Genomic DNA, 26,761 nt, shown 5'->3' with positions numbered 1-26,761 from the left:
AAATAGTTTCTACAGGTGTCCGTAGTTATTTACACTTGTAACTCTTGAAAACAAGAGATAACTAACGTCGTTTCGTTTCTGATTGAAGGCTTCTATACCTTAGCATTCAAATTATAGCTCACATGATAACCTTTTTTATTCCTAGTTATTCTTACAGATACGAAGGGACTCCTTGCAAATATCTTCCGACTCAAAAACTTTTCGTTCTTTTTAGCCAATAAGGCTAAAAATTTTCCCACCCACACAGGAGAACCAGTTCGATTCTAAGAAGGCAGGTTATTGGGGTTCCCTTTCTGACAAAAAAAGAAAAAAGTGCATATTCTTTTAATCAGTGTCGATCTTAGTGGTAAACGTCTTTTATTAGGTTGCAGTTATCGCTGCAACTACGATGATGTTTCAGTGCCCCACTAGTGGCGACAAACAGAAAAAAAGGAGACACATAACTGCTTCCCCCGCAAAAAAGTAATTTTCCTTGCTGCTCAAGACAGGAAACTTTATTTCCCCTACATGGTGTTTTTGGCCATGGCAATCCCTATGTTGCAATTTTTATTTCATTCCGAGACCATTTTCGAGAAGTTCAGACAAGGCCATATCCAGGACGGGGGGAGAATACGGGGTTCGAACCCGCGCAGCAAAAACAAAAATTGTCCAACTCGTAGAAACGTAACAAAAATGCATATAAACAAATTTGTGATAGGTTTCTTAAAGTTTTCTTTGTATCGCCCCCCCCTCGCTTTCACCGAAAAATAGCTCCTCCGAACAGAAATCCTGGATACGCCCTTGGGCTTAGGTTATTTTTCGAAATTTCCATAAATTTAGCTTTCGCAATAACCTTCTACCGTTAACGTTAATCGGATACTTACCATTCCTGAATCAACTTCAAATGGTGATTCTTCCTCACTTGAAAATTGACCTAAAAATGGACTTTTCAAGGCTTCAGACATCCCTTCCCCAAAAAAATATACAGTAATCTCAAAACCCCCTCCCAATAATTGGTTAACAGCTATTAAATATAGCATTCGTTTAGCAATACTACACATACAAGACATCCAAAAGATCTATTACGACGTGGAAAATCCTGTCTGTCAATATGAACTAAGCTAGCAAATGTTTTTTTAGGGATAGCCAATGTTTTTAAGTTGCTAGGTCTTTTTGGGTTATACTAGCCTAATTTATGACGATCATCTGCCAAATTGGCCTAGTTCTAACCACTCTAATTTTGGGTAACAAAAAAATATATATTTTTTTAAATCGTCCAGGGTTTTCCAGCTGAATATGACTAATTTTGATAGTATGAGTCCGAAAATAATCTTGGTTTTGCTCCATCAGGTCAGGATTTTTGCTACAGAAATAATAAAAAATCTATTTTGCGTAAAAAAAAAAAAATTACTGCGGATCATCAGCTGAGAAACCCCTGAAGACCTTTTCCGTTTATCTCAAGAAATAACCGTCAACGTATCCAAATTCAGTTTTTATTTACTTGATCAAATTTGATAAGCATAATTCATAATATTAGTAAAAGAATGAGCGTTACGTGACACGAAGTTTTAGAGTTCACGGCATAAATCAGCGTTTCTTCGATTCCCGTATTTAAGCAGCTGCTGGGTTGCCTCTCTTCAGCGACAAGCAGTAGTCCACCATCGTCACTGCGTCCCACCTTCCCTGGTACCTCTCCTTAATTTGGCACATGTCCCAATGGAATCTTTCTCCCTGCTCATCGCTCATCACCCCAAGGTTTTCAGGAAACTTCGCTATGTGTGACAGCAGGAAGTGAATCTTTATACTCATCAAAAACCCGAGTTTTTGGAATGCCTTTTTCATGCGGTTGACGAGTATGGCTTGGTTTGCTGCCTTCATGTTCTCCAGGAAGTTGTTCATCATCTATACAAACGATTTCCACCTGGCACACTCTAGCGTGTTCATGGAGTTTTGGAACTCTGTGTCCTTTATGAGTTGCCGTATCTGCGGGCCATCGATAATACCGGCCTTCCCAATAGTCAGTAAAGGAAAGGCTCGGCACAGGTAATTGAAGCACCTCCCATCCTTGTCCACAGCGTGCGTTAACTATTTCATTAATCCAAGCTTCATGTGAAGCGATGGGATCAATATCTTCTCCCGGTCAACAAGAGGTTTGTTTATGATGTTTCTCGCCCCAGGCACTTACTGCTCTCGCGGCGGCCGCTCTTTCCTTATCCTTAAATAGTGCTGGGCTCTGTCTCGACTGTCACACATACATATAAAGCATGGGTACTTCGTGAACCCGGACTGCTGACCCAGTAGAAAATTCACCATCTTGACGTCGACGCGGATGGTCCATTGATGCTGCTCATATTGGATTTTTTCAAGCACGTACTTCACTGCTTCATATTTCTCTTTGAGAGTTATGGAGTGCACAAGAGGGATTAAGGCGAACTGGCTCCCGTTTTGGAGGAGCACACACTTCAAAGAGCGCTTGCTGCTGTCAATGAAGAGTCACCAATCACTCGGATCGTATTAAGGAGCGCTGAGTTAACCAAGAAGACCGGCGACATGTTGGCAGTACACGAGGTCTTCCTCCTGGCAGAAGTAGGCCATGTAGTCCTCATACCTTCTACAAAAGAACGTGATACGCGCGTCCTCACCAAGTAGAATTTTCTCTTTGAGTCTGGAGGCCAACAGCTCGGAGGAAGTCTTCGGCAAGCTCAGATCCCGAACCAGATCATTAAGCTCACACTGTGAAAAGGGCTGCGGACCATTTTGTGCTTTATACTCCTCTTCTGTAAATCCTCCCTCGTTTTCACTGGTGGCCTCGTCGTCGCTCTCGAGAAGCTCTGTGAACGCTGGTAGAGGACTTATCCTGGTCACACAGATCGACTTCAAAGTAAGCCTCGTAGGCACACTTTACAAATCCTGTGATATTCCTCCTGTCTACTGACAACGTGTAATCTCCGCAGATGTAGAAGAAAACTTCAAGATCATTCCTACATGACCGTTGCGCAAAAGCTATATCAATCAAGGGAAAGAAGTAGAAAAACGCAGGTTAATGTAAGGCAATGAGATTTAGGATAAATTTGATTGGCTAAGGGTTAATTAGATAGCCTTTCTATTACGCATACACGTATGCAGCTACTTTAGAGAAATAAGTTAATGTTGTAATTCGACATATTCTCCAAGAAAAAATATGATTTAACTCAAAACCCCTGCTAATAGCATATGTATAGCTCGTCAGGTTGGCCTATGGCTGCATCTCAAAAAGTTGACCTGATACAGCAAAAGGAATGTGATATTCGGACTCGGAACACCAAATTTATTCTAAATCAGTTGAGAAATCCCTGACGATTTTTTGGCTGTTACCCAGTGTATTCAAAGAGCAAGGCTACAAACTACAAAAGGAGAAAATATTTGACTACTTACTTTCAGCTTTCTTTACCGCGAGTTCAATAGACTTCAGAACAAGGTCACAATTGAATTTGACGCCATCATCACCACCAGAACTAAAGAAATAATTACTGTTTATTTACTATCATTATACTAATTATTTGTAATTATGACAAATATTTTAATTATTTATATAGTTTACATTAATTTATTTATTTGTATACTATTATAAGAAATAGTTACTATTTATTTAAAAACCCGTCGTTTTTCGTTGAAAAAAAAAAACATAAAAACAACCGTAAAATGTAATAAAAAACACCATTTAAGACAAATAAATAGAAAACAAAATAAAACTACTTAAAAGAAGTTGGAAAAAAGATCAACTGGGTCAGTATTGGAAAACAAAGGTGTCATAGCTTCAACAATCACATTGACCTCTGCTCTCCGTTGGGAAGAGTTGTATTTTGTTTTAACTATTTGTACTTGTATTGTATGAATAAAGACTTAACATTGACCGGCTTTTGTAAACAGGTACTTGTTTTCCTGCAGAAATAGTGGTATCCGCATATGTTATTTCTTACAGGGTAAGAATTATGAGTCCATATGGGGGAGGGGGGAGCAATTAGAAGATATTTTACGAAGAAAACCGAGCGATGGTTTGAATCGTCTGAATTAGTAAAGATTTCCTAGAGTAGTTTAATAAACGGCTAACTCACGAGCTACCAAAATAAAGATCTTCTAAAGTGGATACAAGATACAAGTAGAATTAATAAAGACGTAAGATGTGTAAAGCAAGATGGAAGTTGATACAACTATTACTAGATGCGTATTTAAGAATTTATTTCGAAGGTATAATTTGTGACAGTCTGAGTTTTCATTCGTAAAACGTCACCAAACCATGCTAAAGTTTTCATTCATTGAAGCCCCAGACAGAGAAGTCGAACTATTCGAAGTGCCCAAATTTCACAGCTACTGATGACCATTGTCATTACCTTGGCTTCTAATATTATAATTAGTCGTAAGTCGTATTAAATCTTCGTTGTTACACCATCTTGCTATTAATGCCATCTAGGTAAATGGAGCTATTCATTCTGTCAATTTTCTCCCCACCTAACAACCACTCTACATCCCCATTTATTCCTGATTAAAACATCTTTTTGACATTGATTCTTGTCCTAATCTCGCCCTTTGAACTCTCAAAATCTCCAAAACTTATTAATTCCCTCGCGGTACGCATTTATAATCAGAAGTTCAAAAACCTGGAATCATCCTTGAACATTTTTTATGGATTATATAAATTCTAAATATTTGCAGGAACAATGCCGGAACAACAGCGCGGTTTCGGTGCCGGACGCCTATAATATTTTCCCCCCAAAAGTGGAAGCAAAATGCAACTGCTTTTATATAAAACAAGAAATTAAAAAAAAAGAGAATTGAAGTAGCTGAAAGTCATTGCCAAAACACAATTTAAAATTATAATGAAGTACGGTACAAATGAACCAAATTTGCAGAAAATTTTTTGTGTAAAATAACATGAGTGTTCGCCACCAGGGTGCCACAAATACTACTAATTAGTTTTCTTCTTCTACATCTTTCTGTTTCCCAAAAACGTTTGCCACCAGATTTTTTCAAGAACCAACATAAAAAGATCAAAGGAATATTTCCCTAGAATAAGAAAAAACAAAATTTTTTTAGGTTTAAAAAAAAAAAAAAAAAAAAAACACTCTTGTCCAGACTGAAAGGCAAGAAAAAAAAAACAACACGACAAGCTATGTAGTAATTTGACCCTTTGTCCGTGAGGATAGAGGTTCGAGTCCTGGTGTCGCTGGGTAATTGGTTTGAACGAGGTCTATGGCGTGATTCTGACAGCTCAGCCAGGGTTGACCAACCTATAAAAATGGGTACCTTGAGAAATCTGGAGAAGGTGAATAGGAAGGGTGTGTGAAAGCAAGGATGGCTTGCCCCCAGCCCCGCATTACACTTTCTGGCTGAAGGGCTATGAGACGAAGATCAGCACAGCCGATAGGGACTGTAAAATCCAATGCCATATTCTTTACCTTTTTTTATGCAACAATGTCTCTACAATCATCAAACAACCTCCTCACAGCAGAGAGCATTGAGATACAGCCCTACATTTGCAAGTGTCGCTTTATCAACCGCCCTGTTACAAGGTATTTCATCTATTTTAGCAGACTTCTGAGGGTCGATTAGTTCCTTTACCTTCCAAAAAAATATGAAACCACACTTTTATTTTTAAATATAACACATTTATTTTTCTTTCGGAAATGATAGTTAATTATATCAAAACCAAGGGGACTTCTTTAAAATCATTAGGGCAACCAGAAAATGGGACAATGTGTTTAAGTCAATTGGATCAATAGGACAATGGAACTTTTTTTCTTTTTTCGATTTCAGTGGTACTTTTAAAAGAAACAAGAACATTTCATTTCCGAAGACAATTGAGATGGAAGTTCAAAAGGTTCAACTTTAATCGAAATAGACACTTCACCGTTCACAAGATACAGTTTGGCAAAGATTGTGACAATTATTATGTAATTGCATATTTCACATTTGCGAAATCCAAGCATAATGTCTTTTTTCCTAAATATGTTCAAAATTTTTACACAGTTAGAAATAACTTATGGCTGGAAATTCTAGCCACGTATTTATCAACACTAATAGAGCATCAAAAGCAATGAAGCATTCTTGACGCGAAAATTAATGAATGCCCCCCCCCCCCCCCGAAACAAAAAACAACAAAACTATAAAAAAACGGACAAAGAAAAGGAGGATAATTTTCACTAAGTAAATGAGAATTCACTAACTGGAAATTATCCTCAATGTCGTTTACCCTTTTATTTCTTCATATTTTTCTTTTCGTTTTTCACTCATCATGTAGCCAGGTTTTGTCTCAGAAGCTATTAATGAAAGGCAATGTTTGTAATCCCATATATTTCTTTTAATATAATAGTTCCCATAAACTTTCTGTCACGTTAAATCTTTTTAAGGCGTGATTAACATAGTAAGGTATGACAAAAAATTAAAGGTCCGGTACAAACCTACCCTCTTAGATTTTGCAGGACTTCTCGGATTTGAGGCTTGACAAAATACAGTTTGTCAACACTGGCTCCCATGTCCAAAAGCATTTTTATGGCAGGAATATTTGTTTGTCTATAGGCAGCTGCTAAGTTAGTTATCTCTGAAAAAAGAAAGATTGAAATCATCAAAGAAAATATTATAAGATGTTAGGGAGAGTAACCTGACACCTTTCATACATAAATACCTTCTAGGAACTCACTGGCTATACATGACGCATGAAACAAAGAAGAAGAAAATAATAAATGAAAAATAGAATCAAGTAGGTAAGAAAAACGAGGGTTGTGTCACCCAGTGGCAAAACACGAAACGAAAATAAGTAACTATTTCGACAAGGACCTCCGCGAAGTCGACTTCAGTGCTTCGAAGAAATAAAAACAAACAACAAATGGGTAGGCTTTCTATATAAAGAAAGCCTACCCATAATGACCGTTATCATTTCTCGTCAAACCACCCCCCTTCTGTAAAAAGAGGTAATAATCTCTTTAGTCGACAGAGTTCTGAAAATACTACTACTACTACTAACAACTCACCGCAGCACCAAGCCGCCTGACACCAGCACAGCTACGCACACTCTTCCTCCACCCCAATCTTTTCAAAGCCTCCCTTTTTACACCCGCCCACGAAGTTCCCATTTCCTTTCAATCTTTCTTTATGACGTCCTCCCACCCCAGACGGGGACAACCTGCTTTCTGTTTAGCCCTAGACGGTTGGCCAAAAAGAACAATCTTCAGCAATCTGTCATCCTTCATCCGGAAAACGTGCCCTAGCCACCTCAACCGTTCTTTCATTATATCCCTAGAGAGTGGTATCGAACCATATTTCTCGTACAGTCTACTATTTGACATACGGTCAGTCAGCCGGGTACCCAGAAAAATCCTTGAGCAATTTCTCTGGAAAACATCTAACAAATCTTCATCCGCTTTTAGGAGCGCCCATGCTTCAGAGCCATTTTTGACCACTGTCATCACTGTAGCTTCTAATATTCTAATCTTGGTTTGCAGACTTATCTTCCTATTCTTCCAGACTTTTTTTTAACTGTAAAAAAACACCATGAGCCTTGGCAATTCTATATTTAACATCTTCACTGCTCCCACCATCTTTACTAATAATACTACCAAGGTAAGTGAAGCTGCCCACCTGATCAAGCTTTTCATTACCCAACGTCACCTTTTCATCTTCACTTATTCCTAGCCTTAGCGGCTTAGTCTTCCCAACATTAATTTTCAAACCAATTCTAGCACCCTGAACTCGCAAAACCTCTAAAACATCATTCATTTCGCTCACACTTTCATCTAGGATGCTTAAATCATCAGCATAATCCAAGTCCAGGAGACTTTTTCCTCCCCATTTGATTCCGTGGTCTCCCATTGCCTTTCCTGTGTTCCTTAAAACAAAGTCCATCAAAATAATCCATACAAAGCCATATCCAGAAAAGCCAAATCCATTGCTAAGCGAAGAATATTTGCAGAATCCAGTTGATGAATCTTTTTTTCATTTATTCCTTGTCGAAGTATTTGCTAATTTTTGTTTCGTATTTTGCCACTACCTGACACAACCCTCGTTTTTCTTACCTATTTGATTTTATTTTTCATTCATTATTTTCTTCTTCTTTGTTTCATCCGTCTTTCAGACATAACATACATAGTATTGCAAAAACCCTTGAGAAAAACACACAAATGGTACAATATCCTTTAACTAACCAGTTAAGCATCATTAAGTGGCTTTCAAGCAACATGCGTAATTTCCTGTGCTAAGTAGTTAAGTTACTTACACTTAAGCATAAACTATCATACTTAAATAAGTCCTTTTATTTTAGGCTAGCGTAAACATCCACAAACCATAAAGTTTATCGCCTAAAATCATCAGAATTGTCATCAGTCAACTATTTAAAAATTAAAAATGTGGAATGAAGATAGAGCGTGACGTAAACTCTTAAGTTATGCTGATGTGAAAGGTCTGGACATAGTGTGAAAGCACCATCAATACCTGGAATTTTCATCTTCAGCTTTGATGGTAATATCATGGTTATAGCGGCAGGATGGCTGGTGATGAAAAGACGACCAGAAAGGCTTTCTAGGAAAATGAAGTAGTAGGTCAGTCCAATTTTTGCCAAAAGAAGTAAAAATACTTTCAGCAAAACGTTTGGCTAGAAAAGCTGGTAATTGATGATGATGAAATTCTTCAACTTTTCTGAGTTCAATGCGAACATGAAAATCTTGGAAATTCCATAAAACTAGCTTACCAAAATGGGGCTAAATTCAGGAAAGCAGTGTTACATCACCATAGAATTCTTATTACAGGCAACACAGAATTCTATGTAGAGCTCGAGTTTACCCAGCATTACCTATGTTATGGACAAAATTTGCTTCGTAAGATCCCATAACGTAACGTATAGTCTTAAGTTATGCTAGTGCGAGAAGTTTGAGGGCATAGTGTGAAAGCGCCAAAAATATCTGGAATTTTTCAATAAATTTCCAAATATGTAATATTTAAGCTCACACGTCCGTTTGAATCATGTACTTAAGTTCTTGGAAAGAAAAAATTCAGCCCTATTCCTTGATGCTAACTCATCAGAAAGGGCTACAAATTTACTGTTAGAGGGCGATTAAAGAGGCAAGCCACCGGCAGTTTATGGAGATGACTGAACCTGATTTTCTACCTTCTTTCCAATGGCAAATTGCATATTTGTCAAAAACAATTGAAGCAAAAGACTGTACTCGTGAATTGTATCGATGACCAATTTTAATTGTTGTTATATTCGCGCAGAATTTTTGCGTAAACCATTTTTTTGGTTCAATGCCTGTCTCTTTCAGGGCTGTCGTTTTTGTTTAGAAAAGCAATCCAAACAATAATTTCTAAGAACATTGCTGTTGTATGGTAAAAATCACCAAGTTGCCCAATAAAATTTAAATTCCACCAAGTAAATAAATTGCTCGACAAGCCAAAAACAATTGCGTAACTCAGAAAATAGATTGCCAAAACCATTGAATTAAAACTGCATTTGGTCCTATTTCTACTACTACTACCAACAACTCACCGCAGCACCAAGCCGCCCGAGGCCAACACGGCCAGGCACACTCCACCTCCATCTCAATCTATTCAAACGCTCCCTCTTTACACCCTCCCAAGAAGTTCCCATTTCCAACTCTGAATGGACTATTTCCATTTAGCCCTGGACCGTCGGCCAAAAAGAACAATCTTTGGCAATCTGTCATTCTTCATCCACAGAACATGCCCTAGCCATCTCAGGCTTTCTCTCATTATAGGGAATATTTGTAGGAATTGGAATAGAACCTATTTCTAGGTCCTATGAAAAGTTAATGGGTTATATTAAAATAGGTCAAACCCTATTTTTGGGTCGGAACTTGTTTTGCAGTGAATATGTTTATGTTTTGTTTCCGGACAGGCGGAATCCACTAGTTAAAGCTTAAAAGCCTTAACAACCATCTACATCTCACATATATAGACACAACCTGTGAAGCGTTCCTCATTTCTATGTTTTTACTTTATCCTAAAATGTTTACTAAATACTTGAATTTTCCAAAAGCGCTCATACACCCTAATATTATTACTTTCAGCAAAGGGTTCTTTAGATACATATGGAAACAGGAGAGGGGGAAGAGTTTAACCCATAGTCTCCCTTCATTCTCAGACTATTTTAGCTATTTTATCAAACAAACTATTTTAGCTATTTTATCAAACAATCTATTTTAGCTGGTCTATTTTATTTATTCATTATTTTAAAAAAACGTTTGTAATATTCTCAAGATAATATAATTTGGTTTATTTTTTACTCTTAAAAAGTAGCATTTTTTAATCTTAAAGAAAAAGCAGTTTCCAATGTTTATTTTCTGCTACATATTTAGCAGCTTAAATCTGGCTTTTTATAGATGGCGTGAAAACAACTATTCCAAGTAAAATATTTTAATTCTTCTCAATTCAATTCAATTTATTCGAATAAAAATAACACATAACACCAATAATAATTAAATATCCTTGAAGCGAACTTGTTGAGGACCATAACAACAAAAACTTGAAAATGAAGAAGAGAGAAAAAAAGAAAAGAGAAAAAAAGAAAAAATAAGAAAAAAGAAAGAGAAAACACGGGTTAATTAAAGCAAATTGATCAAAAATTTAGAGAATTTTAATACCAAAGTTTAGTAACATTGTTGTACAGCGTGCGAAAATTTGTGGATAGCTCGACACTGGAGGGTATTATATTCCATTGAAGAATAGATTTATAAATGGGAAATCGCTGGGCCAAAAGTGTTTTTCCAAAACTAAGCTCGATTCGGATCTCTCCTTTTTCTTAGCTAGTTACTTACCATGTTCTGAATGGGTCATATCCACAGGCACTTTATGATAGAGGATTAACTCAAGCAATTCGGAGAGAGCTGATTTTTTCAGGTCCGAGAAAGCTTCTTTGATGTATGTGTCAACAGCAACTAATACCCAGGGTTCTAGATTAGATGCATTTTGGGATTCCTCCTTCTCTTTACAGGCAAGCACCCTGCAAGAATACAAATAATTTATGAAATTCAATCAATAAAAACAAAAATAAGTTGAAAAAAAAATTTCGCAATGAAGTATAAAACAAGATTCTACATTTGTTAAAAGATACTTTCGAATTTAATGCTGCTAGTAAAGCATGAATGATTAATTAAAAAAACTTTCCGAAAAAGAAGTTTTTCAAAGAAAAGTAAAGGCCATTTTAAACTTAACCTCAGCAAATACAAATACCTGTTAAAATTCAAAACGACCAGAAATTACTATCAAAGAATAAATGAAACCCAAAACGAACAGAAATTAAATAAACAATCATAGCAAAAAACATACCACACGTAATAATATAAATGAATAAATATGTCTTAAAGCAAGTAATGCTTAGATTGAATATGAAAATCTAGTTTAAAACGAAAACAAATATTTTGCTATTAAAGTATAAATGAAACTTAAAACGAACAGAAATTAAATAAACAATCAATGCGAACAAAACATACAATAGATATTAGTTTAAATGAATAAATGAATATTAAAACGAGTGAAACTTAAAATTGAATATTTAAATCAAGTTTGAATCGAATAAAAATAACTACAAACAAGAGTTTGGGTATCGTTTCACTGCAGAAGAATGTGTTTGGGGTAATGTGGGGCGTGGGGGGGGGGCTAGCTGCCCTCCAATCACTTTTGACTATTTAAAAGGGCACGAGCCCTGTTAATTTCCGATTGTATAAGCCTTATTTGTATTTTTTACGACAACGCCTTCTATAAAAACCTTATATGCCCCCACGGCATAACTTAAAACTCTCGCCCTGAAGGTTGTGGGGGAGTGTCCTCCTTAAAAAATATTTTCTATCTGGAAAGAAACTACACTGAACAAAATGGCTTCTCAAAGCTTGATTTGATGTGTTTGGGGAAATGGTGGGCGTAGGGGGGGGGGCTAGTTGCCCTCCAATCACTTTTGACTATTAAAAGGGCACTATCCCTTTGAATTTTCAATCGAATGAACCTTTTTCGAAGTTTCTACGAAAACGCCTTCTATAAAAACCTTATATGCCCCCAGGGCATATCTTAAAACCCTTGCCCTGAAGGTTATGGGGGAGTGTCCTCCTCAAAAACATATTTTCTATCTGGAAACCAGCTAGGCTGAACAAAATGGCTATCTCAAAATTTTGATTGGATGTGTTTAGGGAAACGAGGGGCGTGGGGGGGGGGCTAGCTGCCCTCCAATCACTTTCGACCATTAAAAAGGGCACTAGCCCTTTAATTTCCAATCGAATGAGCCTGTTTTGAAGTTTCTACGACAACACCTTTTATAAAAACCTTAAATGCCCCCAGGGCATAACTTAAAACCCTTGCCCTGAGGGTTGTGGGGTAGTGTCCTCCTCAAAAATATATTTTCAATCTGGAAATCAACTACGCTGAACAAAAATGGCTGTCTCAAAATTTTGATTGGATGTGTTTAGGGGAATGATGGGCGTAGGGAGGGGGGGGGGGGCTAGTTGCCCTCCAATAACTTTTGACTATTAAAAAGGGCACTAACCCTCTGAATTTCCAATCAAATGAGCCTGTTATGAAGTTTCTACGACAAAGGCTTCTACAAAAACCTTATATGCCCCCAGGGCATAACTTAAAACCCTTGCCCTAAAGGTTCAGGGGGAGTGTCCTCCTCAAAAATATATTTTCTATCTGGAAATCAACTACGCTGAACAAAATGGCTATCTGAAAATTTTGATTGGATGTGTTTGGGGAAATGATGGGTGTTGGGGGGGGGCCGGGGGGCTAGTTAAACTCCAATCACTTTCGAGTATTAAAAAGGGCACTAGATCTTTAATTTACAATCGAATGATCCTGTTTTGAAGTTTTTATGACAACGCCTTCTATAAAAACCTAATATGCCCCCAGGGCAAAACTTAAAACCCTTGCCCTGAGGGTTGTGGGGGGGGGTATCCTCCTCAAAAATATATTTTCTGTCTGGAAATCAACTACGCTGAACAAAATGGCTATCTCAAAATTTTGATTGGATGTTTTTGGAGGAATGCGGGGCGGGGGAGGGGCGCTAGTGGCCCTCCAGTACTTTTTTAATACTAAAAAGGGCGCTAGGACCCTTAGGGTCAATACAAATGAGCGCGCTGTTAAGTTTCGTCGATAATTCTTTCCGTGCGATGTGCCTCTGGGAAACGAAAAAAATAATAATAAAACATTTATTCTATACGGCAGTTGACATACACAATGCTACATTGATGCCGCTTAATAGAGTAAAGTAAAGCGCTTTTGGGAATGATGTAAGGAAATATTTTAGGATTTTTTAAAGCTGCTTTCACAATTTTATAGCGTTTCCTTTTGAGTAGGCTGACTATACACTAATACCAGAACAATCGTAGGCTAAACTCCCGCTCTTTAATTTTCAGAAATTGACTTTTTTTTTCTACAAATTTGCTTTATTTTTTTCTTTAATGTAATGTGATCGGAGTAACGATGCTTCTTGACTACTAAAGTCCTCGCATAAAACATTAATGTTTTATCTCCGAGTCCAGTATTACCAACCTAAGGTCAAACCCATTGCGCTACCACACGACGAAAAATTTGTCTTCACTGAGGAATGAACTCAAAATCCCTAATTATTTTTTTTTCTTTCGAAAATTTGTCGTCCGATTTGGACTACCCACCTTCATAAAGCTTGACCTAAACTTGATTTTAAAATTCATCTACCATTCCGAGCAAATACTTCCAGCTTCAACGTATTCATATTCCGAGTCCCTATCCCTAGCTTTGAGTATATCAGAATTAGGACTTTAGACTCCAGCTGAAGTTAAATGCACAGCAGAATGAAAATAAATGAAAATGATAAAAATATTTCATCAACAGCTCGCTTAACTATGTTGGCTTCAGTCGGCTTGGTACTGCAATGAGTTTTTACTATTGGCAGTGGAAATAGCTCGTAATTTTTTTAATAATATTATTATTAGAATTTTTAAATTTAAGGTAATTTGAAGGACCTAGGACAGAAATTATATGATAGAACATTAAAAACTCATGTATCACAAAAAGTTAATATCATGGGACGTTTTCTGGAGATGGGGTCGACAAAGTGCCTTTCTGCGAGCCAATTTTGTAATATCCTGGGGGTGGTGGGTCCATTGGACCGTTCTGCGGATCTAATCATTCTTTGTTAAGGCTTCTAAAAAGAATTCTGGAAAAAATTTCTTTCTAAATTGAAATAGATATAAAAATGAAGAATTGCTTTCTTAATTGATGCCGTAATAAACATATACTTGAGTTAGGATGCAACCTTATAAGATTACCAAATATAGAAGAGACACTTCTCGAATGCGACACTTCTTATTTTCATAAGTCCAGTTGAACTTTTCATTTTTTGAATATATAATTTATGTTATTAAAAAAAAGAGAAAAAAAAAAAAAAGACGGAGAGCAGATAATTTGAGTTTTGGTTTATTTCTTAGATACATACTTGCTGTTGTTTCTCCAAAGAAGTAAGTAAAGCCTACATGAAATATGCCTAACCTAAGAAATGTATAATTCTTTCATGCTTGAAATTTGTCAGGCCCAAAGAATCTATAATTCTTGTATAGTTGAAATTTGCCAGGTATATAAAAAATGTATATTTTTTACATACATGAAGATTGCCAGGCCTGAAGAATGTACAACTAAATTTATTGTTTATTTGAAGGGATGAAGACAAAAACAAATACTTTATAAGAGTGCCAGAAATCCTGAAACATAGCCACAAGGTGCGCAAAAATTACTTGTTGGTTATTATATTATAGAAAGCTTAGTATTGGCTATTTGGTAGTTCTAACTGTGCTTTTTGGCCATCCATCTCAGGCCGAAACAAAAATTGTCACTAAACAGGGTATGAAGAGATTATAAGGAAGTATTTACAGTTTATCAGACATACATGGGAAGGGGCAAAAAATAGAGCTCTGAATTATTTGGATGGAGGAGTAACGTGCAAAGCTATATTGACTTCGATTCTAGGCGTTTATCCCTCCGGCGATTACTCTCCCGGAAAATACCCCCCCCCCCGTGAAAAATAAGGCTTTGCAAATTTAAGAATTTTATTTAAGTTTTGTTTTTTTATTTTATGCATGGAGAAGTAATTTTGGTACTTATGTATTATACGCCACTCACTCAAGTTTACGTTGTGCAAAACTCGAGAACAAACCGGGTTCTTCGTTAGTTTCTTTCAGCTTAGCACGAGACAAGACAAAGACAAATGACAGATTAGATGGGAAATATATAACTAAATATATAAATTTGGGATATATATTTGCAAATAAGGGGGAGGGTAAAGTATTTGGACAGTTTGAAGTCAGAAAACAATTCTTACTTAATATGCAGAATAAATGTACCTCCCCTAATGTGCAAATATACGGTCCAAATTTGTTTCTACAGTAGCGAAGAAACTAAAAAAGAAACCGGTTCGCTCTCGGGTTTTACACACCGTAAACTTGAGTGGGTGGCGTACAGCACACAAGTACCGGAACTTTTCATGGAGAGAGAGCCGGATTTTCCGGTATTATTTCAAAAAGATCAGAAATTATATAAAAACAAAACAAGTTTTTTCAACTGGAAGTAAGGAGCAGCATCAAAACTTAACACGAACAGAAACTATTACGTACATGAAAGGAGTTGCCCCTTCCAAAAGACCTTGCTCTTTAAGCTAAAGTTTTGACTTTTTGTCCAAATTCTTTAAGAACGATTCCTGAAACACAATGACCGTTTAATTAGAACAATAAGCTTTGTTCTAAAATTCTATAAAAAAAAACTTTAGCGTAAAGAAACAGGTCTTGAGGAGGAGGCAAACCCTTTCATATACGTAATAATTTCTGTTCCTTTTAAGGTTCGAGGTTGCTCCTTGCTTTCAGTCGGAAAACTTGTTGTTTTTTTATTCAATTACTTACAGATAGCATTTGTTAATGGAAAATACACAGAACAAGTTTTTTAAAGAAAAGTAAAGAGCCTCATTAAACTAAAAATGAGCAAAAATAAAGTCAAATAATCTTCAAAGTATAAACTATGGAGTCTAACAGAAAAAAAACCCAACAAATTATATGAAATATTTTTTTCTATGAAAAAGTCTATGCCAATAAAAAATGAACAGAAGTTAATTTAAAAAACTTTGTCTACAAAACAAGTTTGTCAAAGAATAGTAAACAGCTTAGTTAAGCCAAAAATAAGTAGAAATAAATTCAAATAATTTTCCAAACGTAGAACTACCAAAAATCCCCATCAATAAATGAATTAAACCCAAAACGAACAGAAATTACAACAAATAACCGATTCAAACTTAAAAAAAACAACAATTAACATGAGTAAGGGTGACAACCCCCATACCTCCTCTAGACCAGAAAATAATTTGCACTCTACTGAAAACAAAATACATTTGAATGTTTTCACTTTTTTGACATTAACAAATAAAGAAGTATTAAGTCTATAAGGAATATATATCAGAATATGTATATCAAACTAACAATACACGGTTATTGTTTTTGTTTTTTCAGTAAGGTGCAAATTTTTTTCTGATCTTGAGAAGACATGGGCGTTGTCAGCGATACTGCTTTTAATTTTTGCTCGTTTAGAGTTTGACTAGGCTATCTATTGTAATTTCTGTTAGTTTTGGGTTTCATTTATCTATTAATGGTGATTTGTGGTAGTTTCACATTTGGAAGATAAGAAAAACAAACTCGTGGAACTTGACAACGCTTTCGTCCGTATAAACTTAGACAATTTATAATTTGTTGGTTCACAAAGCCAATTATCCTTTCAAAGGATAGCTAAACCTTAATTTTTTCTTTCGCTTAATGTTTTCGCTTAATTTTCATGATTGCTCGCCTACATTTTTTTTCTTCTTCAATTTTTGTTGTAAATTTGGCATCCGCTACTGCCAAAAATTGCAGAAGTTCATATGGAAGTCTTTTAAACTAAAATGGATTTGCGGTTTTTTTTTCTAAGTTTTTAAGATACTTTTGGTGTGTAAATTCCTCTTTTTCTCTTACCTTTGCACTTTCCAACGAAACTAAATAAAAACTCAAATAAAATTCTCAAATTTGAAAACCTTATTTTCCACGGTGGAAGAGGGTATTTTCTGCAGGGGTTGTTTTCTCGGGGTTAATTTACGAAGGGAAGGGTATTTTCCGTGGGAGGGCATATTTTCTGGGAACCCTTCCTTAGTTAGCCTTGGCCCTTGTTTTGTCTTCTTGCCTCTCATTTTATTTATATTTTAAGATTGCTCCAAGCTTTCTAGTATTCCACTCAGAAATAAAATTGAAGGGCCTGGATTCCCTAGGAATACTATCAATAGTATTTAACATCATTTTTCCTGTATTTTTATTATAAAGCTTCAAGTTAACCAAACAACCAGCCTTCAATGCTAAAAAAAAAAGATTTTTAAGTTTTGCTACCTGATTGTTTGCTATAGAAGAGGGTAATATCAACATAATAACAGTACCAACATTTGGGACAAGTCAAACTTTAAAGTAATGGGCAAGGTACTGAAGAGGGGGCCAACCCTCAATATGTACGGAATGATTTTTGTTTTATGTTTTATAGTTGCTCCTTACTTTCAGTTGAAAAAACTTATTTTTAAACTTAATTTCTGTTCGTTTTTAAATGATACCGGGAAATCCAGCTCTCTCTCCATGAAAAATCCCGATACTTGTGTGTTATATGCCACCCGCTCAAGTTTACGATGTGTAAAACTCAAGACCAAACAGGTTTCTTCGTTGCTTTAGAAACAAATTTGGGCTATATATTTGCACATTAGGGGGGGGGGGTAAATTAGGTAAAATTATTCTGCGTATTATGAAATAATAATTGTTTTCTGACTTCAAACCGTCCAAATATTTAACCCCCCCCCCACCCCCTTATGTGCAAATATATAGCCCAAATTACAAATTTCCCATCTATTAAGTCACTTGTCTTTGTCTTGTCTCGTGCTAACCTGAAAGAAACTAACGAAGAAACCGATTTGTTCTCGATTTTTACACAGCGTAAACTTGAGTGAGCGGCGTATAATACACAAGCACCAAAACTCCTTCCCCCTAAGGAAAAAAAAACAAACAAAATTCTCACATTTGGAAAGCTTATTTTCCACGAGGGGGGGGGAGGTACTTTCCGCGGGGTATTTTCGGGGGGGGGGGGTTATCGCCGGCAACTGTTGGCTTCAGGGATTTGGTACTGCAATGAGCTGTTCGCAGTAGTAGTACTATAGCTCCCCCTCAGAATTTTGTTTCGGCCTGTACATACCTCCACAATACTACTTGGAAATATAAAGTTTTTCACAAATCGGCTACTTGGCTCTGAGCTCCCATAATCTAAGAAACCCACCACTCATCTCAACGGATAAGTCATATACATGCCTATGAAACAAATATAATGCTCTACCTTCAATCCCCCAACCCTGTAAGACCTATAGGGTAATATGATAGGAATATAACCATACGCATCACCCCCTCAATACCCCCTATTAAGTCCATTGTTCCGGCAATCTTTGACTATTCCATACAAACATTAAACTAAATTTATTATTAAACGTCAATTATAAGATAAATTAGTAAATTATAAAAATACGCGAAAGAGGGAAAAGGAGAGAAAGAAAGGAACTAAGTAAAAGTAGCAAAAAGTAGAACAAAAATATACGGTGGCAAAATACATTAAATAGAAAGAATAACTCCCTTTATTGATACCAGTAAAATTGGAAGGAGGACTTAATCTTGCATGATAGTCCAGCACCAAGGAAAAAAGAATTTTCTATAAAAGAATTGAAAATTGACTAGGTTGCCACTAATAACCGAAAAGCTTCGAACTAGAGAAATTTATGGCAAAATATGAAGCATCAAAAAATTACCCTTTATTTTGGAGATGCTCAAGATACAAACAATTGGCACCGAAAGCTTCCACATCAAAACGAAGTATGCCAAACTTGAGCGGCCAAAAATGTCGGCTTGTCCAATTGGCGTCATCAAAGTTTGACAGCAAAATTATCTTCATCGATGCTTGATTTTTTGTATATACTTTCAGCGCAGCCATAATCAAGTCGAAGAGACGACTTTTCTTGTGTACATCATTTAATATTATATGTGTAATACTGTCAAGAGTGTCGTCCCCCATCAGAGTTCGCAACAGTACCGTTGCTGAGCAGAAGGTTACTATGGTCGTTGGAGATATTCTGAAATCAGGAAAATCATCATTATGTAGAAATATGGAATCTTAAAATTTAGATGCTTTGTTTCAATCACAGTTTATATAATTATCCAGTATGATCTTTCCCTATCTCACCCATTATAAAAACCCGGACCAAGGTGCGAGTGCTCCAGAGAACGTTTTTGCAGATAGAAACATAGACCGCATCAGATCTTTTCACGGGTAGACAAGTCAGACGCAAAACAATCGGAAACAAGTGGAAACCCGCTATTACGAATAATGCACTTTGTTGGAAACAATCGGAAATAGACTAACCCCCTAATGCAGAAAGAAGTGGGAGGAGCTTTTTGTTCGTACCGAGAATGAAGACCAGAAATGATCTGCGATAAACTTACTGGATAATTCTATAAACTGTGGTTTCAATGTAGAATGGCGGTGAAAATCGGTAACTTCAATATTAATTGACAGGAGAGAGACACTTCAATTGTGTCTATTCAGATTGGCCACCTACGGTAACTGTGGACCATGGGTACTTCTCTAATAGGGTACTTTTTATAAATCTAAAATGTCTTGACAAGCAAGTAAGAGCGAAATAACTGGATGTGCCTTCTACTAAATATACTGAACGTGAGATAAATCTGAAATTATTAATCCCCATCCTTAAAAATTATTTTATCCCCTAATTCCTATTATCATTAATTTATCTTTATTAGTTTTTTTACTCAACTTATGCTAACTATCATTTATTTATGTTACTTATTACTTATTCCAACTGAATATTTAATTAAAATATTATATTTGAACCGAATGAATTACTACTTATTTAGACTGAATTAAAGTAACGTATTGAAACTTAATGTTTTGTGTTTTGTGATCAAGTATCTTTAGATGTTATTCTGGCAGTGAGCCATCGCCAGCAATGTCAATGATAATTCAGAGGCTTAGGGTTAGTAGCCTTCATGAAGTGAAAGACTGGTCTTATGAAGTAACTTTTACCAAAGACAAAGGTAAAGCTTGAACAGACTGATGAAATTAGAAGGTTTGAATCTGAAACAAGTAACCACTTTTGAAATCCATGGCGGTGTAAAAAGAACTTTGAAAAACCAATACTATACCAGCAACATCTTACTTAAAGGGTTGTCAGTTGCCACAGTACAATGGTAATAATGCTCTCCTTCGTTAACGGAAAACCTAAGCCCAAACTAATCTATAGTGACCATAATACCCTACCCGAGTAGATGGCACACTGGTCCAACAATCCTATGTCGCTCGGGACGTGGGATCGAGTCCTGCCTTGGCAGCAAATTTCAATTCCTGTCTTGGGAGGGGGAGGGGCATTGATGTGACTTTGCAAGCTCCCCGCCACAAATTAGAATTATAAAAAAAAGGGTTCTCCTTAGTTCCGAGATGCGAAAGGATATAAAAGTGGGATTTAGAAATGATGCATATAATATATATATATATATATATATATATATATATATATATATATATATATATATATATATATATATATATATATATATATATATATATATATATATATATATATATATATATATATATATATATATATATATATATATATATATATATATATATATATATATATATATATATATATATATTAATTTAACAAATCAAACAGTAGCACTGAACGCTTTAAAATCATGACTTCCTTGCCTCTAAAACATTCTCTATAAAACCTTCCACCGCAATGATTAGCTGCCTAGAAGAGGTCTTCAAGATACCTGGGAGTCGTGGTGCATCACCCCCCCCCCCCAAAAAAAAAAAATCATTAAATTATCCAAACTTTGGTAACTATTCATAAAATGTTCCAGGTTATCCCCCCACTCCCCACAACGAGTGCAGGCACATCTACCTCCCGGGCCATCTGCAACATAAGAATGTCTGTGTCTCCTAAGCAATGGCACACAATTTGCTTGTACTTGGAACCAACAACTCATCACCCTCCACGGTAGGATCGGTCTCAAGTAAAACTCCTCTCTATACACTACTTTAATCTGCTTATAAAATCTTAGAGTACCTGACTTCTCAGCATCAGTAGATCAAACCTGAATTTCCTGGTTCTTAAGGCACGAATCCAACATATTACACTAAATTATTTCTACGGCAAGGGGATGGGAGTAAGGAGCAACAGAGCAAGGTACATTTGAAGAATCACAAATAAAAAAAAACTGTTATCAAAATACTTTAGAGATTATCACGTTAGTATTTTCACGTATAAATATCTTAATAATTTGCTTCCCTCTTCTTTCGAAAATATTTTTTTCATTAATAGTGATCTCCATAGTCATGATACACGAGGAGTTTCGAATCTAGTACATCAATTTAGAAAAACTACTAGAGCTTCTTTTGTAATAAGAAATTTTGCTCCCTGCATATGGGATATGATACCGGTTGCAATTCGAAATGCAAGTCATCTGGTAACCTTCAAGGCCACAGCCAAAACATTTTTCCTTGCAAAAGAATGTATGTGTTCTGTGCAAGTAGAATAGTTTTTGTATATGTGTGGATTTAGTGATATTTACAAGTAGAATACTATAAAATAGTATTTTTTTTTAGAATACCTAGAATAGAAGATTCCCACCTGCTCCCAAAAAGCCATTAGGGGTTTTCTTAAAGATCCAAAAAATATATTCCATTATTATATACGATAAACTATAGCAAAACTCTTGTGACTAAATTCAAGCACTGCAGAAAACGTACTCTTTATGACGGCCATGAATTGTTGGCCATCACGAACTAAGCACGTCATTCACTGCTGGAGATTTCATTTGTACACAGTGACTGCCTGATTTAACAGCTCCAGTTATTTGATAACACTTTCAGTCATCAAAGTCATTCAAATTGCGTATTTTTAGAGATAGACACGTCACAAATTGACTTACCTCACAGATTGGCCAACTATTATTACATACGAACGGCAGAGCCTGTCAAACAACATACAAATCAACAAGAAAAAACGCAGTATACACCCTTACCGTGCCGTATCAGTAAATAGGTAAGCATCTAAAGTGGATAAAATGTATCTTGACTGAATTTAAACAACAGCCATTGATTATTTCTGAATTTGAATTTTGAAATGAAAAAGGGGTTACAATGTTAGGATTCGTTGGTTAAATTCTGTAATTATTAAATTCACGCCTGAACTAAAACGGATTGGGTTGTGCCTTGCTATTTTGGCTGGTTACGGAAGAGCCCTTGGGGTAGAGCCCCAGCGGAAGGTTAGGTCTTTTTCATTTTTGCTTAATATTTCTGTTTAAAATTTTAAGGCAAGGTTGATGCATTACTAACGCAAATTCGAGCAATTAAAGTTGAATGTTATTGGCCTGGTGTCAAGCCAAGTCAATTCAATGACGTCCAATGAAGGCGGCTTGGAGAATAAATTTCAAAATATTAAGGTCAATACTCTAGAATATTCAAGGAGAATAGTAATCAGTTCATAGAGATGTGTCAAATGTACAGGAAGAGGTTGGAATAGCACCGAAAAAAATCCAGTATTTAGAAGCTGACATAAATCAGAGCAACCTACTGCTCTATAACCTTTTGCCCCAGCAAAGGGGCAGTTACTTATGCACGATGTTGTCAGGGTCTTGAATACAGAGATCCCAAAATGCGTAAAATTTCAAACTTAAAATTTCAATAAGTGTCCGTCCTTTAGTGGTGAAATTTGCAACCGTCCCTCCATGGGACTATGTGCGAAAACCGGGCCTTCTTTTGTGAAGATTCAGATAGTCAGTTAGTCCTGATTACTGGGAAAGTGAGTTAATTGCCAGAAGAAAACACAAAGAGACTATTACGAGCACTTAAGTTGTTCATCGGTAACTAGGTTTTCATGTACAATTTCACAAGCAGCCATGTTGAAGAAAATAAACTTAAAGCCATTCGTGACCAATTAAACCCTGTTAGCAGAACCAAGCACCCCCCCCCCCCCTCACAGAATTCCTCTCACTATGTTCCACCCACACAATAGAGTATTATCGTTCGGGTAATTCATAGCAATATGTCTCCTGCAGCCGACGGTAGCTTAGCATAATCGTCTAAAGCAAGTTCTAGACCTAAATCTTTGGCAACAGTTGCATCTTTTAGCTTCACGACCTCTGGAATGGCTGACAATGATCGTAACTTGGTGATATCCATGATCCATAACAGAAACCCAAGCTGCAGAACCATGGCAAGTTATCCCAGAGCTACAGCAGTATAATCCCGTTAAACACTACAATGCGAAAATTATTAGTCCTGAAAACAGTGAACCAGCGATGGTTCACCAACCAAAACCTACGGAGTATATTATTAGAGTGAACTCGGATGATGATAACGCTAAGAGTACGATAGTGCCAAAAACCTTTCCATCCAAGACAGCAAAATCCGAGAATGGGGGATGAGGTGGTATGGGGAAATTCCACCCGATACTTTTCTGTTAAATATGTAACGTCAGACCACACGAGGGTTTATGCAAATTAAATTCAAGGATCTGGTCGAAGCTTGTGGTCCTAAGATCATTTCTCTTGAAACAAGGATTGGGGAAAGTATTACAGTTAATCATTTTTTTCAGATATCAATTGCCATCTAATGATGAGATCCTGCTGAAAAGTGATTCTTGTAACTTAGTTTAGTAATGATTTCACATGGTAAAAGAGGTTGCCTATTTAGTTCTGTGTATATTCCTCCAGAAAATAGTTCTTTTTCAGAAGAGGGTAGATGAGAGAAATTTGAAAAAGAGTTTAATATTCTTTGGACAAAGTTTCCTGCCGCTGGACTTTTTCTTTTAAAGACTTCAAAGTATGTACTGGGAATATTCAAAAGCCATGGTCTTGCCAATTTGTTGACCACACCCACTCAGAATCTCGTGGTGATGGAATAGGCGAAGAAGAAATGGATAAAATTCTTCCATCCCTCCAACAAATGGATAAAATCCCTCCAAAGACTAGTAGGGAGCATCGTCGAAAAAAAAAACAGATGAGGATATAATCCTTCGGAAATTTGTGGTAAGGAAAACTTGATTATCGTTAATCGGAGGATCAGGGAAGATAAAGGGTTGGAAAATTTGTACTTGCTTTCGTTGAAGAAATATCCAAGTGTAGTAGACTACATAATTGTAATTAAATATCTTTGGTCAGATTGTGCTGGTTTTGGGGTCGACCTTGTGTTTCATTCTGGTCGCCTGCCAATTAGGTTGACTTTAAAAGTGTCAAAAAAAAGAAATAAAAGAACATTAAATCGTCCTTGGGGGGACTTTATTAGTACGCTGATTAAAAAAGGATTATAAGCTAGAGATCCATTGAGGTTAGAAGGTTAGAACCACAAGAAGAGTATAAAATTGTTATCAGATTTAGAGAAGAAAAAAACGTTAGGCAATGAAGGAAAAATAGAAAAGACATCAAAGTAAACAAGTGATAGATGATATGAAGTACGTGTTAACATACCTTAGAAACAATTGCAAGAGTTTTTTTTTTTGTTTTTTTTTTAGAATGCATGGAGAAAGAATGAGGATTGGTGCGAAAATTGAAGTTGCTAAGACAATGTTCATTTGAGACAGGAAAATATGTTTAAAACATGTATGAAACCAGAAGAAAAAAGTATAAGCAACTGTTGGAGATGAAGAAATATAAACTTCAAGAGGAGAAAGCGGAGAGATTGAAGAGAAAATTTAGAAATAGTGAGAGGAATGATTTTTGGAAAATAATAAAAGAATCAGTTACAAAAGCTTCTGAAAAGACGACCATTCCACCGGTGGAAACTTAAACAGAATACATCGAAAGAACAGAAAGAATGGAAATGGATAGTCTAAGTCAGATGGTGGTAGACGAAAACTTGGCAGAATTCCAAAACCTTGCAGAATTTATAAGAAAGATGATTACAAACTACTGCAGCGTTTCACAGGTGAGGAGACATAGAATTCACTAAAGAAGATGACAGGGAAGTAAGCACAGAAGGGGTGGGGGTATTAAAAAAAAAGGCCTGGAAGTGGCATTGAGTACATATGCAGCCTTTGTTGTCAACGTTATTTTCAAGTGTCCTTAATAAGTTGGTTTTGCCTAAACACTGGAATATCTCAATACTTTTGCCACTTTTCAAAAAAGGAAACCGACCTTTGCATAGGAAATATCAAGGAATTCATCTAGGAAATAGTCTGCGTAAATCATTGTATAGAGCCCTACTGGCTCATTAAGATAAGATAAGGGTTTATTCCAAAAACAACACAACACAAAAAAAAACAAATGACCTTCCATAAGCTAACGCTTGTTCGGAAGTATTTACCCTCTTAAAATTAACACTTATAATAACATACTAAAGAGAAAGAAGAGAGAGAGAGAAGAAAAAAAAGAGAAAAAAAAAGAAAGAAAGAAAAAGAAAAAAGGAAGAAAAAATGAAAATCTTACACTCACTCGGCTCCTGGTCACAATAACCAAAAATCAATACTTCACATACTCCAAAACTTCCCGCCGCCACCCCATAAATAATAAATAAACAAAACAAAAAAAATAAAAAAAAATAAAAATATACAGGAAAAACGGGTTCCGGGCAAACCTGAGAGTGACTCAACTATACTACCCTTTAAACAAATTCATACAAATTCATACCTATGGAGACAAAGGGTTTTAAGGTCCCGACGGAATTCACATAGATTCGCTGACCTTTTTAAAGAAACAGGCAAATTATTCCAGACAACTGGCCCCACATGACGGATTGAAAATAGCGATCTAGTACTAATAACTTGAGGTGTCCGTATATCTCTAGCATGACGAGTAGGATAATTGTGTACATCATCACCGGAAATAAATAAATTAAAAAAATTAAAAAAAAACATGGGAACCAAATTAGAAAAATATTTGAACATAAATAACCCATGGTAAAATTTTCCAAGACCTGACACAGGGATAATATTTAACTGTACATATTGGGACCTCACCGAGGTTCTCCGATTATCTCCGGACAACACTTGCAGTGCCATATTTTGTATGACACGTAACTGCTGCAAATGCACTGAAAATGTGCTAGGCCATATACTCACGCAATATACTAAATACGGGTGAACTAACGAAAAATAAATCAATCTCAAAACAGAATCCTGGAAAATATTTTTTAACTTTCTCATCATTCCAACATTTCTTGCAATCTTGCTACTAATAAAAGAAACATTATTTTTAAAACTAAGGCATTCATCTACAATAACACCAAGGTATTATATAGTATTTGTACGCTTCATTATATATTTCTCCACTTGCAAATCAACAACCCAAGGGTAAAAATTTGTTGATCTACCATTCATAGTAAAACCTGGTTTACTATGGTTTAACAAAAGCCTATTCACTCTCATACACTTATCTATACCTAACATACCTCTTCTCATTATCTCTATTAAATCAGATTCAGTCTTTGCTGTGGCAGTAAAATGGGTATCATCTGCAAAACTAGGAATAATCACCATACAATTAGAATGTGCACTATCTAACAAATCCAAAACAGAAAATCGTTAATATAAACCAAGAATAAAAGCGGACCTAAAACAGAACCCCGTGGAACACCATAATTAACCATTCTTTCACCAGACCTCACATTAGAAATTTCAACGCACTGGGTCCTACCTCTCAAAAAAGTTTCAAATAACTTC

At 36.1% G+C, this 26,761-nt stretch overlaps 1 protein-coding gene across 1 annotated transcript in view; it reads right to left on the bottom strand.

The window, feature by feature from the left end:
• Window positions 1-26,761, bottom strand: part of LOC148948412 (3'-5' RNA helicase YTHDC2-like) — an 84,993-nt gene that overhangs the window by 36,454 nt on the left and 21,778 nt on the right. The window contains exons 5-8 of the mRNA XM_089093919.1: window positions 18,827-19,147; window positions 10,782-10,966; window positions 6,421-6,556; window positions 3,394-3,473 (exon numbers count right to left, since the gene is read on the bottom strand). Of these exons, the coding sequence (XP_088950045.1) occupies window positions 3,394-3,473; window positions 6,421-6,556; window positions 10,782-10,966; window positions 18,827-19,147 (722 nt within the window). The remainder of the gene's footprint in view (window positions 1-3,393; window positions 3,474-6,420; window positions 6,557-10,781; window positions 10,967-18,826; window positions 19,148-26,761) is intronic.

This window comes from Artemia sp. Qi Xiang Cuo, chromosome 9 (assembly GCF_049724085.1).
Source record: "Artemia sp. Qi Xiang Cuo chromosome 9, ASM4972408v1, whole genome shotgun sequence".
Taxonomy (NCBI): Eukaryota; Metazoa; Arthropoda; class Branchiopoda; order Anostraca; family Artemiidae; genus Artemia; species Artemia sp. Qi Xiang Cuo.
Note: the sequence above shows the minus strand (reverse complement) of the source record. Positions and strands in the feature narration are given on the sequence as shown.